The sequence below is a fragment of the Schistocerca serialis genome, unplaced genomic scaffold (genome assembly GCF_023864345.2).
Source record: "Schistocerca serialis cubense isolate TAMUIC-IGC-003099 unplaced genomic scaffold, iqSchSeri2.2 HiC_scaffold_300, whole genome shotgun sequence".
Taxonomy (NCBI): domain Eukaryota; kingdom Metazoa; phylum Arthropoda; class Insecta; order Orthoptera; family Acrididae; genus Schistocerca; species Schistocerca serialis.
In genome coordinates, this window is record NW_026047868.1 from 1 (window position 1) to 14,846 (window position 14,846).

General features: G+C 54.1%; 1 protein-coding gene and 14 non-coding genes across 15 annotated transcripts in view; 1 reads left to right on the forward strand and 14 right to left on the reverse strand.

Moving 5' to 3' along the window:
• Positions 1-3: 3 nt before the first annotated feature.
• LOC126444750 (5S ribosomal RNA) lies at positions 4-122 on the reverse strand. Its single transcript, XR_007582704.1, has one exon. It is a non-coding gene; the product is annotated as a 5S ribosomal RNA (ribosomal RNA).
• Positions 123-212: 90 nt separating this feature from the next.
• The window catches only part of LOC126444749 (uncharacterized transmembrane protein DDB_G0289901-like), a gene marked incomplete at both ends in the record, with an annotated part of 28,824 nt that continues 14,190 nt past the window's right edge, over positions 213-14,846 (forward strand). The window contains 14 exons of the mRNA XM_050090967.1: positions 213-323; positions 1,318-1,428; positions 2,423-2,533; positions 3,527-3,637; positions 4,632-4,742; positions 5,737-5,847; positions 6,842-6,952; positions 7,947-8,057; positions 9,045-9,155; positions 10,150-10,260; positions 11,255-11,365; positions 12,360-12,470; positions 13,464-13,574; positions 14,569-14,679. Coding sequence (XP_049946924.1) covers positions 213-323; positions 1,318-1,428; positions 2,423-2,533; positions 3,527-3,637; positions 4,632-4,742; positions 5,737-5,847; positions 6,842-6,952; positions 7,947-8,057; positions 9,045-9,155; positions 10,150-10,260; positions 11,255-11,365; positions 12,360-12,470; positions 13,464-13,574; positions 14,569-14,679 — 1,554 coding nt within the window. The remainder of the gene's footprint in view (positions 324-1,317; positions 1,429-2,422; positions 2,534-3,526; positions 3,638-4,631; positions 4,743-5,736; positions 5,848-6,841; positions 6,953-7,946; positions 8,058-9,044; positions 9,156-10,149; positions 10,261-11,254; positions 11,366-12,359; positions 12,471-13,463; positions 13,575-14,568; positions 14,680-14,846) is intronic.
• Positions 1,109-1,227, reverse strand: LOC126444762 (5S ribosomal RNA). The gene has a single exon (XR_007582715.1). It is a non-coding gene; the product is annotated as a 5S ribosomal RNA (ribosomal RNA).
• On the reverse strand, positions 2,214-2,332 carry LOC126444774 (5S ribosomal RNA). The gene has a single exon (XR_007582726.1). It is a non-coding gene; the product is annotated as a 5S ribosomal RNA (ribosomal RNA).
• Positions 3,318-3,436, reverse strand: LOC126444778 (5S ribosomal RNA). The gene has a single exon (XR_007582729.1). It is a non-coding gene; the product is annotated as a 5S ribosomal RNA (ribosomal RNA).
• On the reverse strand, positions 4,423-4,541 carry LOC126444779 (5S ribosomal RNA). Its single transcript, XR_007582730.1, has one exon. It is a non-coding gene; the product is annotated as a 5S ribosomal RNA (ribosomal RNA).
• On the reverse strand, positions 5,528-5,646 carry LOC126444751 (5S ribosomal RNA). The gene has a single exon (XR_007582705.1). It is a non-coding gene; the product is annotated as a 5S ribosomal RNA (ribosomal RNA).
• LOC126444752 (5S ribosomal RNA) lies at positions 6,633-6,751 on the reverse strand. Its single transcript, XR_007582706.1, has one exon. It is a non-coding gene; the product is annotated as a 5S ribosomal RNA (ribosomal RNA).
• Positions 7,738-7,856, reverse strand: LOC126444753 (5S ribosomal RNA). The gene has a single exon (XR_007582707.1). It is a non-coding gene; the product is annotated as a 5S ribosomal RNA (ribosomal RNA).
• LOC126444754 (5S ribosomal RNA) lies at positions 8,836-8,954 on the reverse strand. The gene has a single exon (XR_007582708.1). It is a non-coding gene; the product is annotated as a 5S ribosomal RNA (ribosomal RNA).
• LOC126444756 (5S ribosomal RNA) lies at positions 9,941-10,059 on the reverse strand. Its single transcript, XR_007582709.1, has one exon. It is a non-coding gene; the product is annotated as a 5S ribosomal RNA (ribosomal RNA).
• On the reverse strand, positions 11,046-11,164 carry LOC126444757 (5S ribosomal RNA). The gene has a single exon (XR_007582710.1). It is a non-coding gene; the product is annotated as a 5S ribosomal RNA (ribosomal RNA).
• LOC126444758 (5S ribosomal RNA) lies at positions 12,151-12,269 on the reverse strand. The gene has a single exon (XR_007582711.1). It is a non-coding gene; the product is annotated as a 5S ribosomal RNA (ribosomal RNA).
• On the reverse strand, positions 13,255-13,373 carry LOC126444759 (5S ribosomal RNA). Its single transcript, XR_007582712.1, has one exon. It is a non-coding gene; the product is annotated as a 5S ribosomal RNA (ribosomal RNA).
• On the reverse strand, positions 14,360-14,478 carry LOC126444760 (5S ribosomal RNA). Its single transcript, XR_007582713.1, has one exon. It is a non-coding gene; the product is annotated as a 5S ribosomal RNA (ribosomal RNA).

The following is a 14,846-nucleotide window of genomic DNA, read 5'->3' on the forward strand; positions in this document are numbered from 1 at the left end:
GGGAGCCAACAGCACCCGGTGTTCCCAGGCGGTCACCCATCCAAGTACTAACCGGGCCCGATGTTGCTTAACTTCGGTGATCGGACGAGAACCGGTGTATTCAACATGGTATGGCCGTTGGCGCCCTTATACTGTAGCCGCACGACAGAAGACGCCTCTGCCTCTTCTCCCAACACACACAATCGCAGTTTTCGGTGACACATTTGACGCAGAGCACGTCCTTCCGCAACAGCTGGAGCCTCGAAGGCGGCGCGTTGTGCGCGTCCGGCGTCTCAGAGGCGTCTGCCGAACTGGCGGGCGCGCCGCGCCGCGCCGCCACTTGCGTGAGACAGCCGTTATCCGGCGGGGGGCTGTGCGGGGTGTAGCAGTGTCCTGCTGGAGAGCGCCCCCGGCAGCTTCCTCACCTGACACACGCCGCGCGGCGCGCTTCGCATCCACATATTTGCGTGATCCGTGCAGTGCATTCGCACCTGTCCTCTTCCGTCCCGACTTGTCCCGACTTTGCTCGACTGCCGCTCGCTGCCGCTCGGGTCGTGGCCCATATGACAGCACAAGCAAGAGAAACATCTGCGAGACGGCCGTGGGCCTAACGGGCGTGTCCGAGACGCCGTTTGCGGCCAGTAGACGTGTGCAAAGGTGCGAAAACACGGACACAAGACACAGGAGGGTCGCCAAAGCGTCTATCTCTTCTAGCGGCGAAAGATACATTTTTGTTTACAAGTTTGGAGTCGTACACTGCTGCAAAACAACAAGCCCTGACGTATTTCAGAACATATCTGTCGGTTCATACTGTTTTGTTACCTTCAGGCGCTTTTAAGAAATCGTCCTTGGCGCATTCTTCTTCGAACTGAGGCCATTAATATCGTATCTTATGTTTATTTTCATTTTTTTTTTTTTTTTTTTTTTTCGGTGGAGTTTTGCACTGCTACGAAACAGTAGGTGGCCCTGACTTCTTTCACATCACATCTGTCGATTCGTAGTGTTTCGTTATTTTCAAGGCATTCCTAGCACGTTTAAAACGCTTAAGGATGCACGTTTGAACAAAAGAAAGGTAGTATGAAAAGAGGGCTGGCAGGGATAGCGGCGTAAAAAGGAGAAAACGAAGGGGAGCCAACAGCACCCGGTGTTCCCAGGCGGTCACCCATCCAAGTACTAACCGGGCCCGATGTTGCTTAACTTCGGTGATCGGACGAGAACCGGTGTATTCAACATGGTATGGCCGTTGGCGCCCTTATACTGTAGCCGCACGACAGAAGACGCCTCTGCCTCTTCTCCCAACACACACAATCGCAGTTTTCGGTGACACATTTGACGCAGAGCACGTCCTTCCGCAACAGCTGGAGCCTCGAAGGCGGCGCGTTGTGCGCGTCCGGCGTCTCAGAGGCGTCTGCCGAACTGGCGGGCGCGCCGCGCCGCGCCGCCACTTGCGTGAGACAGCCGTTATCCGGCGGGGGGCTGTGCGGGGTGTAGCAGTGTCCTGCTGGAGAGCGCCCCCGGCAGCTTCCTCACCTGACACACGCCGCGCGGCGCGCTTCGCATCCACATATTTGCGTGATCCGTGCAGTGCATTCGCACCTGTCCTCTTCCGTCCCGACTTGTCCCGACTTTGCTCGACTGCCGCTCGCTGCCGCTCGGGTCGTGGCCCATATGACAGCACAAGCAAGAGAAACATCTGCGAGACGGCCGTGGGCCTAACGGGCGTGTCCGAGACGCCGTTTGCGGCCAGTAGACGTGTGCAAAGGTGCGAAAACACGGACACAAGACACAGGAGGGTCGCCAAAGCGTCTATCTCTTCTAGCGGCGAAAGATACATTTTTGTTTACAAGTTTGGAGTCGTACACTGCTGCAAAACAACAAGCCCTGACGTATTTCAGAACATATCTGTCGGTTCATACTGTTTTGTTACCTTCAGGCGCTTTTAAGAAATCGTCCTTGGCGCATTCTTCTTCGAACTGAGGCCATTAATATCGTATCTTATGTTTATTTTCATTTTTTTTTTTTTTTTTTTTTTTCGGTGGAGTTTTGCACTGCTACGAAACAGTAGGTGGCCCTGACTTCTTTCACATCACATCTGTCGATTCGTAGTGTTTCGTTATTTTCAAGGCATTCCTAGCACGTTTAAAACGCTTAAGGATGCACGTTTGAACAAAAGAAAGGTAGTATGAAAAGAGGGCTGGCAGGGATAGCGGCGTAAAAAGGAGAAAACGAAGGGGAGCCAACAGCACCCGGTGTTCCCAGGCGGTCACCCATCCAAGTACTAACCGGGCCCGATGTTGCTTAACTTCGGTGATCGGACGAGAACCGGTGTATTCAACATGGTATGGCCGTTGGCGCCCTTATACTGTAGCCGCACGACAGAAGACGCCTCTGCCTCTTCTCCCAACACACACAATCGCAGTTTTCGGTGACACATTTGACGCAGAGCACGTCCTTCCGCAACAGCTGGAGCCTCGAAGGCGGCGCGTTGTGCGCGTCCGGCGTCTCAGAGGCGTCTGCCGAACTGGCGGGCGCGCCGCGCCGCGCCGCCACTTGCGTGAGACAGCCGTTATCCGGCGGGGGGCTGTGCGGGGTGTAGCAGTGTCCTGCTGGAGAGCGCCCCCGGCAGCTTCCTCACCTGACACACGCCGCGCGGCGCGCTTCGCATCCACATATTTGCGTGATCCGTGCAGTGCATTCGCACCTGTCCTCTTCCGTCCCGACTTGTCCCGACTTTGCTCGACTGCCGCTCGCTGCCGCTCGGGTCGTGGCCCATATGACAGCACAAGCAAGAGAAACATCTGCGAGACGGCCGTGGGCCTAACGGGCGTGTCCGAGACGCCGTTTGCGGCCAGTAGACGTGTGCAAAGGTGCGAAAACACGGACACAAGACACAGGAGGGTCGCCAAAGCGTCTATCTCTTCTAGCGGCGAAAGATACATTTTTGTTTACAAGTTTGGAGTCGTACACTGCTGCAAAACAACAAGCCCTGACGTATTTCAGAACATATCTGTCGGTTCATACTGTTTTGTTACCTTCAGGCGCTTTTAAGAAATCGTCCTTGGCGCATTCTTCTTCGAACTGAGGCCATTAATATCGTATCTTATGTTTATTTTCATTTTTTTTTTTTTTTTTTTTTTCGGTGGAGTTTTGCACTGCTACGAAACAGTAGGTGGCCCTGACTTCTTTCACATCACATCTGTCGATTCGTAGTGTTTCGTTATTTTCAAGGCATTCCTAGCACGTTTAAAACGCTTAAGGATGCACGTTTGAACAAAAGAAAGGTAGTATGAAAAGAGGGCTGGCAGGGATAGCGGCGTAAAAAGGAGAAAACGAAGGGGAGCCAACAGCACCCGGTGTTCCCAGGCGGTCACCCATCCAAGTACTAACCGGGCCCGATGTTGCTTAACTTCGGTGATCGGACGAGAACCGGTGTATTCAACATGGTATGGCCGTTGGCGCCCTTATACTGTAGCCGCACGACAGAAGACGCCTCTGCCTCTTCTCCCAACACACACAATCGCAGTTTTCGGTGACACATTTGACGCAGAGCACGTCCTTCCGCAACAGCTGGAGCCTCGAAGGCGGCGCGTTGTGCGCGTCCGGCGTCTCAGAGGCGTCTGCCGAACTGGCGGGCGCGCCGCGCCGCGCCGCCACTTGCGTGAGACAGCCGTTATCCGGCGGGGGGCTGTGCGGGGTGTAGCAGTGTCCTGCTGGAGAGCGCCCCCGGCAGCTTCCTCACCTGACACACGCCGCGCGGCGCGCTTCGCATCCACATATTTGCGTGATCCGTGCAGTGCATTCGCACCTGTCCTCTTCCGTCCCGACTTGTCCCGACTTTGCTCGACTGCCGCTCGCTGCCGCTCGGGTCGTGGCCCATATGACAGCACAAGCAAGAGAAACATCTGCGAGACGGCCGTGGGCCTAACGGGCGTGTCCGAGACGCCGTTTGCGGCCAGTAGACGTGTGCAAAGGTGCGAAAACACGGACACAAGACACAGGAGGGTCGCCAAAGCGTCTATCTCTTCTAGCGGCGAAAGATACATTTTTGTTTACAAGTTTGGAGTCGTACACTGCTGCAAAACAACAAGCCCTGACGTATTTCAGAACATATCTGTCGGTTCATACTGTTTTGTTACCTTCAGGCGCTTTTAAGAAATCGTCCTTGGCGCATTCTTCTTCGAACTGAGGCCATTAATATCGTATCTTATGTTTATTTTCATTTTTTTTTTTTTTTTTTTTTTTCGGTGGAGTTTTGCACTGCTACGAAACAGTAGGTGGCCCTGACTTCTTTCACATCACATCTGTCGATTCGTAGTGTTTCGTTATTTTCAAGGCATTCCTAGCACGTTTAAAACGCTTAAGGATGCACGTTTGAACAAAAGAAAGGTAGTATGAAAAGAGGGCTGGCAGGGATAGCGGCGTAAAAAGGAGAAAACGAAGGGGAGCCAACAGCACCCGGTGTTCCCAGGCGGTCACCCATCCAAGTACTAACCGGGCCCGATGTTGCTTAACTTCGGTGATCGGACGAGAACCGGTGTATTCAACATGGTATGGCCGTTGGCGCCCTTATACTGTAGCCGCACGACAGAAGACGCCTCTGCCTCTTCTCCCAACACACACAATCGCAGTTTTCGGTGACACATTTGACGCAGAGCACGTCCTTCCGCAACAGCTGGAGCCTCGAAGGCGGCGCGTTGTGCGCGTCCGGCGTCTCAGAGGCGTCTGCCGAACTGGCGGGCGCGCCGCGCCGCGCCGCCACTTGCGTGAGACAGCCGTTATCCGGCGGGGGGCTGTGCGGGGTGTAGCAGTGTCCTGCTGGAGAGCGCCCCCGGCAGCTTCCTCACCTGACACACGCCGCGCGGCGCGCTTCGCATCCACATATTTGCGTGATCCGTGCAGTGCATTCGCACCTGTCCTCTTCCGTCCCGACTTGTCCCGACTTTGCTCGACTGCCGCTCGCTGCCGCTCGGGTCGTGGCCCATATGACAGCACAAGCAAGAGAAACATCTGCGAGACGGCCGTGGGCCTAACGGGCGTGTCCGAGACGCCGTTTGCGGCCAGTAGACGTGTGCAAAGGTGCGAAAACACGGACACAAGACACAGGAGGGTCGCCAAAGCGTCTATCTCTTCTAGCGGCGAAAGATACATTTTTGTTTACAAGTTTGGAGTCGTACACTGCTGCAAAACAACAAGCCCTGACGTATTTCAGAACATATCTGTCGGTTCATACTGTTTTGTTACCTTCAGGCGCTTTTAAGAAATCGTCCTTGGCGCATTCTTCTTCGAACTGAGGCCATTAATATCGTATCTTATGTTTATTTTCATTTTTTTTTTTTTTTTTTTTTTTCGGTGGAGTTTTGCACTGCTACGAAACAGTAGGTGGCCCTGACTTCTTTCACATCACATCTGTCGATTCGTAGTGTTTCGTTATTTTCAAGGCATTCCTAGCACGTTTAAAACGCTTAAGGATGCACGTTTGAACAAAAGAAAGGTAGTATGAAAAGAGGGCTGGCAGGGATAGCGGCGTAAAAAGGAGAAAACGAAGGGGAGCCAACAGCACCCGGTGTTCCCAGGCGGTCACCCATCCAAGTACTAACCGGGCCCGATGTTGCTTAACTTCGGTGATCGGACGAGAACCGGTGTATTCAACATGGTATGGCCGTTGGCGCCCTTATACTGTAGCCGCACGACAGAAGACGCCTCTGCCTCTTCTCCCAACACACACAATCGCAGTTTTCGGTGACACATTTGACGCAGAGCACGTCCTTCCGCAACAGCTGGAGCCTCGAAGGCGGCGCGTTGTGCGCGTCCGGCGTCTCAGAGGCGTCTGCCGAACTGGCGGGCGCGCCGCGCCGCGCCGCCACTTGCGTGAGACAGCCGTTATCCGGCGGGGGGCTGTGCGGGGTGTAGCAGTGTCCTGCTGGAGAGCGCCCCCGGCAGCTTCCTCACCTGACACACGCCGCGCGGCGCGCTTCGCATCCACATATTTGCGTGATCCGTGCAGTGCATTCGCACCTGTCCTCTTCCGTCCCGACTTGTCCCGACTTTGCTCGACTGCCGCTCGCTGCCGCTCGGGTCGTGGCCCATATGACAGCACAAGCAAGAGAAACATCTGCGAGACGGCCGTGGGCCTAACGGGCGTGTCCGAGACGCCGTTTGCGGCCAGTAGACGTGTGCAAAGGTGCGAAAACACGGACACAAGACACAGGAGGGTCGCCAAAGCGTCTATCTCTTCTAGCGGCGAAAGATACATTTTTGTTTACAAGTTTGGAGTCGTACACTGCTGCAAAACAACAAGCCCTGACGTATTTCAGAACATATCTGTCGGTTCATACTGTTTTGTTACCTTCAGGCGCTTTTAAGAAATCGTCCTTGGCGCATTCTTCTTCGAACTGAGGCCATTAATATCGTATCTTATGTTTATTTTCATTTTTTTTTTTTTTTTTTTTTTTCGGTGGAGTTTTGCACTGCTACGAAACAGTAGGTGGCCCTGACTTCTTTCACATCACATCTGTCGATTCGTAGTGTTTCGTTATTTTCAAGGCATTCCTAGCACGTTTAAAACGCTTAAGGATGCACGTTTGAACAAAAGAAAGGTAGTATGAAAAGAGGGCTGGCAGGGATAGCGGCGTAAAAAGGAGAAAACGAAGGGGAGCCAACAGCACCCGGTGTTCCCAGGCGGTCACCCATCCAAGTACTAACCGGGCCCGATGTTGCTTAACTTCGGTGATCGGACGAGAACCGGTGTATTCAACATGGTATGGCCGTTGGCGCCCTTATACTGTAGCCGCACGACAGAAGACGCCTCTGCCTCTTCTCCCAACACACACAATCGCAGTTTTCGGTGACACATTTGACGCAGAGCACGTCCTTCCGCAACAGCTGGAGCCTCGAAGGCGGCGCGTTGTGCGCGTCCGGCGTCTCAGAGGCGTCTGCCGAACTGGCGGGCGCGCCGCGCCGCGCCGCCACTTGCGTGAGACAGCCGTTATCCGGCGGGGGGCTGTGCGGGGTGTAGCAGTGTCCTGCTGGAGAGCGCCCCCGGCAGCTTCCTCACCTGACACACGCCGCGCGGCGCGCTTCGCATCCACATATTTGCGTGATCCGTGCAGTGCATTCGCACCTGTCCTCTTCCGTCCCGACTTGTCCCGACTTTGCTCGACTGCCGCTCGCTGCCGCTCGGGTCGTGGCCCATATGACAGCACAAGCAAGAGAAACATCTGCGAGACGGCCGTGGGCCTAACGGGCGTGTCCGAGACGCCGTTTGCGGCCAGTAGACGTGTGCAAAGGTGCGAAAACACGGACACAAGACACAGGAGGGTCGCCAAAGCGTCTATCTCTTCTAGCGGCGAAAGATACATTTTTGTTTACAAGTTTGGAGTCGTACACTGCTGCAAAACAACAAGCCCTGACGTATTTCAGAACATATCTGTCGGTTCATACTGTTTTGTTACCTTCAGGCGCTTTTAAGAAATCGTCCTTGGCGCATTCTTCTTCGAACTGAGGCCATTAATATCGTATCTTATGTTTATTTTCATTTTTTTTTTTTTTTTTTTTTTTCGGTGGAGTTTTGCACTGCTACGAAACAGTAGGTGGCCCTGACTTCTTTCACATCACATCTGTCGATTCGTAGTGTTTCGTTATTTTCAAGGCATTCCTAGCACGTTTAAAACGCTTAAGGATGCACGTTTGAACAAAAGAAAGGTAGTATGAAAAGAGGGCTGGCAGGGATAGCGGCGTAAAAAGGAGAAAACGAAGGGGAGCCAACAGCACCCGGTGTTCCCAGGCGGTCACCCATCCAAGTACTAACCGGGCCCGATGTTGCTTAACTTCGGTGATCGGACGAGAACCGGTGTATTCAACATGGTATGGCCGTTGGCGCCCTTATACTGTAGCCGCACGACAGAAGACGCCTCTGCCTCTTCTCCCAACACACACAATCGCAGTTTTCGGTGACACATTTGACGCAGAGCACGTCCTTCCGCAACAGCTGGAGCCTCGAAGGCGGCGCGTTGTGCGCGTCCGGCGTCTCAGAGGCGTCTGCCGAACTGGCGGGCGCGCCGCGCCGCGCCGCCACTTGCGTGAGACAGCCGTTATCCGGCGGGGGGCTGTGCGGGGTGTAGCAGTGTCCTGCTGGAGAGCGCCCCCGGCAGCTTCCTCACCTGACACACGCCGCGCTTCGCATCCACATATTTGCGTGATCCGTGCAGTGCATTCGCACCTGTCCTCTTCCGTCCCGACTTGTCCCGACTTTGCTCGACTGCCGCTCGCTGCCGCTCGGGTCGTGGCCCATATGACAGCACAAGCAAGAGAAACATCTGCGAGACGGCCGTGGGCCTAACGGGCGTGTCCGAGACGCCGTTTGCGGCCAGTAGACGTGTGCAAAGGTGCGAAAACACGGACACAAGACACAGGAGGGTCGCCAAAGCGTCTATCTCTTCTAGCGGCGAAAGATACATTTTTGTTTACAAGTTTGGAGTCGTACACTGCTGCAAAACAACAAGCCCTGACGTATTTCAGAACATATCTGTCGGTTCATACTGTTTTGTTACCTTCAGGCGCTTTTAAGAAATCGTCCTTGGCGCATTCTTCTTCGAACTGAGGCCATTAATATCGTATCTTATGTTTATTTTCATTTTTTTTTTTTTTTTTTTTTTTCGGTGGAGTTTTGCACTGCTACGAAACAGTAGGTGGCCCTGACTTCTTTCACATCACATCTGTCGATTCGTAGTGTTTCGTTATTTTCAAGGCATTCCTAGCACGTTTAAAACGCTTAAGGATGCACGTTTGAACAAAAGAAAGGTAGTATGAAAAGAGGGCTGGCAGGGATAGCGGCGTAAAAAGGAGAAAACGAAGGGGAGCCAACAGCACCCGGTGTTCCCAGGCGGTCACCCATCCAAGTACTAACCGGGCCCGATGTTGCTTAACTTCGGTGATCGGACGAGAACCGGTGTATTCAACATGGTATGGCCGTTGGCGCCCTTATACTGTAGCCGCACGACAGAAGACGCCTCTGCCTCTTCTCCCAACACACACAATCGCAGTTTTCGGTGACACATTTGACGCAGAGCACGTCCTTCCGCAACAGCTGGAGCCTCGAAGGCGGCGCGTTGTGCGCGTCCGGCGTCTCAGAGGCGTCTGCCGAACTGGCGGGCGCGCCGCGCCGCGCCGCCACTTGCGTGAGACAGCCGTTATCCGGCGGGGGGCTGTGCGGGGTGTAGCAGTGTCCTGCTGGAGAGCGCCCCCGGCAGCTTCCTCACCTGACACACGCCGCGCGGCGCGCTTCGCATCCACATATTTGCGTGATCCGTGCAGTGCATTCGCACCTGTCCTCTTCCGTCCCGACTTGTCCCGACTTTGCTCGACTGCCGCTCGCTGCCGCTCGGGTCGTGGCCCATATGACAGCACAAGCAAGAGAAACATCTGCGAGACGGCCGTGGGCCTAACGGGCGTGTCCGAGACGCCGTTTGCGGCCAGTAGACGTGTGCAAAGGTGCGAAAACACGGACACAAGACACAGGAGGGTCGCCAAAGCGTCTATCTCTTCTAGCGGCGAAAGATACATTTTTGTTTACAAGTTTGGAGTCGTACACTGCTGCAAAACAACAAGCCCTGACGTATTTCAGAACATATCTGTCGGTTCATACTGTTTTGTTACCTTCAGGCGCTTTTAAGAAATCGTCCTTGGCGCATTCTTCTTCGAACTGAGGCCATTAATATCGTATCTTATGTTTATTTTCATTTTTTTTTTTTTTTTTTTTTTTCGGTGGAGTTTTGCACTGCTACGAAACAGTAGGTGGCCCTGACTTCTTTCACATCACATCTGTCGATTCGTAGTGTTTCGTTATTTTCAAGGCATTCCTAGCACGTTTAAAACGCTTAAGGATGCACGTTTGAACAAAAGAAAGGTAGTATGAAAAGAGGGCTGGCAGGGATAGCGGCGTAAAAAGGAGAAAACGAAGGGGAGCCAACAGCACCCGGTGTTCCCAGGCGGTCACCCATCCAAGTACTAACCGGGCCCGATGTTGCTTAACTTCGGTGATCGGACGAGAACCGGTGTATTCAACATGGTATGGCCGTTGGCGCCCTTATACTGTAGCCGCACGACAGAAGACGCCTCTGCCTCTTCTCCCAACACACACAATCGCAGTTTTCGGTGACACATTTGACGCAGAGCACGTCCTTCCGCAACAGCTGGAGCCTCGAAGGCGGCGCGTTGTGCGCGTCCGGCGTCTCAGAGGCGTCTGCCGAACTGGCGGGCGCGCCGCGCCGCGCCGCCACTTGCGTGAGACAGCCGTTATCCGGCGGGGGGCTGTGCGGGGTGTAGCAGTGTCCTGCTGGAGAGCGCCCCCGGCAGCTTCCTCACCTGACACACGCCGCGCGGCGCGCTTCGCATCCACATATTTGCGTGATCCGTGCAGTGCATTCGCACCTGTCCTCTTCCGTCCCGACTTGTCCCGACTTTGCTCGACTGCCGCTCGCTGCCGCTCGGGTCGTGGCCCATATGACAGCACAAGCAAGAGAAACATCTGCGAGACGGCCGTGGGCCTAACGGGCGTGTCCGAGACGCCGTTTGCGGCCAGTAGACGTGTGCAAAGGTGCGAAAACACGGACACAAGACACAGGAGGGTCGCCAAAGCGTCTATCTCTTCTAGCGGCGAAAGATACATTTTTGTTTACAAGTTTGGAGTCGTACACTGCTGCAAAACAACAAGCCCTGACGTATTTCAGAACATATCTGTCGGTTCATACTGTTTTGTTACCTTCAGGCGCTTTTAAGAAATCGTCCTTGGCGCATTCTTCTTCGAACTGAGGCCATTAATATCGTATCTTATGTTTATTTTCATTTTTTTTTTTTTTTTTTTTTTTCGGTGGAGTTTTGCACTGCTACGAAACAGTAGGTGGCCCTGACTTCTTTCACATCACATCTGTCGATTCGTAGTGTTTCGTTATTTTCAAGGCATTCCTAGCACGTTTAAAACGCTTAAGGATGCACGTTTGAACAAAAGAAAGGTAGTATGAAAAGAGGGCTGGCAGGGATAGCGGCGTAAAAAGGAGAAAACGAAGGGGAGCCAACAGCACCCGGTGTTCCCAGGCGGTCACCCATCCAAGTACTAACCGGGCCCGATGTTGCTTAACTTCGGTGATCGGACGAGAACCGGTGTATTCAACATGGTATGGCCGTTGGCGCCCTTATACTGTAGCCGCACGACAGAAGACGCCTCTGCCTCTTCTCCCAACACACACAATCGCAGTTTTCGGTGACACATTTGACGCAGAGCACGTCCTTCCGCAACAGCTGGAGCCTCGAAGGCGGCGCGTTGTGCGCGTCCGGCGTCTCAGAGGCGTCTGCCGAACTGGCGGGCGCGCCGCGCCGCGCCGCCACTTGCGTGAGACAGCCGTTATCCGGCGGGGGGCTGTGCGGGGTGTAGCAGTGTCCTGCTGGAGAGCGCCCCCGGCAGCTTCCTCACCTGACACACGCCGCGCGGCGCGCTTCGCATCCACATATTTGCGTGATCCGTGCAGTGCATTCGCACCTGTCCTCTTCCGTCCCGACTTGTCCCGACTTTGCTCGACTGCCGCTCGCTGCCGCTCGGGTCGTGGCCCATATGACAGCACAAGCAAGAGAAACATCTGCGAGACGGCCGTGGGCCTAACGGGCGTGTCCGAGACGCCGTTTGCGGCCAGTAGACGTGTGCAAAGGTGCGAAAACACGGACACAAGACACAGGAGGGTCGCCAAAGCGTCTATCTCTTCTAGCGGCGAAAGATACATTTTTGTTTACAAGTTTGGAGTCGTACACTGCTGCAAAACAACAAGCCCTGACGTATTTCAGAACATATCTGTCGGTTCATACTGTTTTGTTACCTTCAGGCGCTTTTAAGAAATCGTCCTTGGCGCATTCTTCTTCGAACTGAGGCCATTAATATCGTATCTTATGTTTATTTTCATTTTTTTTTTTTTTTTTTTTTTTCGGTGGAGTTTTGCACTGCTACGAAACAGTAGGTGGCCCTGACTTCTTTCACATCACATCTGTCGATTCGTAGTGTTTCGTTATTTTCAAGGCATTCCTAGCACGTTTAAAACGCTTAAGGATGCACGTTTGAACAAAAGAAAGGTAGTATGAAAAGAGGGCTGGCAGGGATAGCGGCGTAAAAAGGAGAAAACGAAGGGGAGCCAACAGCACCCGGTGTTCCCAGGCGGTCACCCATCCAAGTACTAACCGGGCCCGATGTTGCTTAACTTCGGTGATCGGACGAGAACCGGTGTATTCAACATGGTATGGCCGTTGGCGCCCTTATACTGTAGCCGCACGACAGAAGACGCCTCTGCCTCTTCTCCCAACACACACAATCGCAGTTTTCGGTGACACATTTGACGCAGAGCACGTCCTTCCGCAACAGCTGGAGCCTCGAAGGCGGCGCGTTGTGCGCGTCCGGCGTCTCAGAGGCGTCTGCCGAACTGGCGGGCGCGCCGCGCCGCGCCGCCACTTGCGTGAGACAGCCGTTATCCGGCGGGGGGCTGTGCGGGGTGTAGCAGTGTCCTGCTGGAGAGCGCCCCCGGCAGCTTCCTCACCTGACACACGCCGCGCGGCGCGCTTCGCATCCACATATTTGCGTGATCCGTGCAGTGCATTCGCACCTGTCCTCTTCCGTCCCGACTTGTCCCGACTTTGCTCGACTGCCGCTCGCTGCCGCTCGGGTCGTGGCCCATATGACAGCACAAGCAAGAGAAACATCTGCGAGACGGCCGTGGGCCTAACGGGCGTGTCCGAGACGCCGTTTGCGGCCAGTAGACGTGTGCAAAGGTGCGAAAACACGGACACAAGACACAGGAGGGTCGCCAAAGCGTCTATCTCTTCTAGCGGCGAAAGATACATTTTTGTTTACAAGTTTGGAGTCGTACACTGCTGCAAAACAACAAGCCCTGACGTATTTCAGAACATATCTGTCGGTTCATACTGTTTTGTTACCTTCAGGCGCTTTTAAGAAATCGTCCTTGGCGCATTCTTCTTCGAACTGAGGCCATTAATATCGTATCTTATGTTTATTTTCATTTTTTTTTTTTTTTTTTTTTTCGGTGGAGTTTTGCACTGCTACGAAACAGTAGGTGGCCCTGACTTCTTTCACATCACATCTGTCGATTCGTAGTGTTTCGTTATTTTCAAGGCATTCCTAGCACGTTTAAAACGCTTAAGGATGCACGTTTGAACAAAAGAAAGGTAGTATGAAAAGAGGGCTGGCAGGGATAGCGGCGTAAAAAGGAGAAAACGAAGGGGAGCCAACAGCACCCGGTGTTCCCAGGCGGTCACCCATCCAAGTACTAACCGGGCCCGATGTTGCTTAACTTCGGTGATCGGACGAGAACCGGTGTATTCAACATGGTATGGCCGTTGGCGCCCTTATACTGTAGCCGCACGACAGAAGACGCCTCTGCCTCTTCTCCCAACACACACAATCGCAGTTTTCGGTGACACATTTGACGCAGAGCACGTCCTTCCGCAACAGCTGGAGCCTCGAAGGCGGCGCGTTGTGCGCGTCCGGCGTCTCAGAGGCGTCTGCCGAACTGGCGGGCGCGCCGCGCCGCGCCGCCACTTGCGTGAGACAGCCGTTATCCGGCGGGGGGCTGTGCGGGGTGTAGCAGTGTCCTGCTGGAGAGCGCCCCCGGCAGCTTCCTCACCTGACACACGCCGCGCGGCGCGCTTCGCATCCACATATTTGCGTGATCCGTGCAGTGCATTCGCACCTGTCCTCTTCCGTCCCGACTTGTCCCGACTTTGCTCGACTGCCGCTCGCTGCCGCTCGGGTCGTGGCCCATATGACAGCACAAGCAAGAGAAACATCTGCGAGACGGCCGTGGGCCTAACGGGCGTGTCCGAGACGCCGTTTGCGGCCAGTAGACGTGTGCAAAGGTGCGAAAACACGGACACAAGACACAGGAGGGTCGCCAAAGCGTCTATCTCTTCTAGCGGCGAAAGATACATTTTTGTTTACAAGTTTGGAGTCGTACACTGCTGCAAAACAACAAGCCCTGACGTATTTCAGAACATATCTGTCGGTTCATACTGTTTTGTTACCTTCAGGCGCTTTTAAGAAATCGTCCTTGGCGCATTCTTCTTCGAACTGAGGCCATTAATATCGTATCTTATGTTTATTTTCATTTTTTTTTTTTTTTTTTTTTTTCGGTGGAGTTTTGCACTGCTACGAAACAGTAGGTGGCCCTGACTTCTTTCACATCACATCTGTCGATTCGTAGTGTTTCGTTATTTTCAAGGCATTCCTAGCACGTTTAAAACGCTTAAGGATGCACGTTTGAACAAAAGAAAGGTAGTATGAAAAGAGGGCTGGCAGGGATAGCGGCGTAAAAAGGAGAAAACGAAGGGGAGCCAACAGCACCCGGTGTTCCCAGGCGGTCACCCATCCAAGTACTAACCGGGCCCGATGTTGCTTAACTTCGGTGATCGGACGAGAACCGGTGTATTCAACATGGTATGGCCGTTGGCGCCCTTATACTGTAGCCGCACGACAGAAGACGCCTCTGCCTCTTCTCCCAACACACACAATCGCAGTTTTCGGTGACACATTTGACGCAGAGCACGTCCTTCCGCAACAGCTGGAGCCTCGAAGGCGGCGCGTTGTGCGCGTCCGGCGTCTCAGAGGCGTCTGCCGAACTGGCGGGCGCGCCGCGCCGCGCCGCCACTTGCGTGAGACAGCCGTTATCCGGCGGGGGGCTGTGCGGGGTGTAGCAGTGTCCTGCTGGAGAGCGCCCCCGGCAGCTTCCTCACCTGACACACGCCGCGCGGCGCGCTTCGCATCCACATATTTGCGTGATCCGTGCAGTGCATTCGCACCTGTCCTCTTCCGTCCCGAC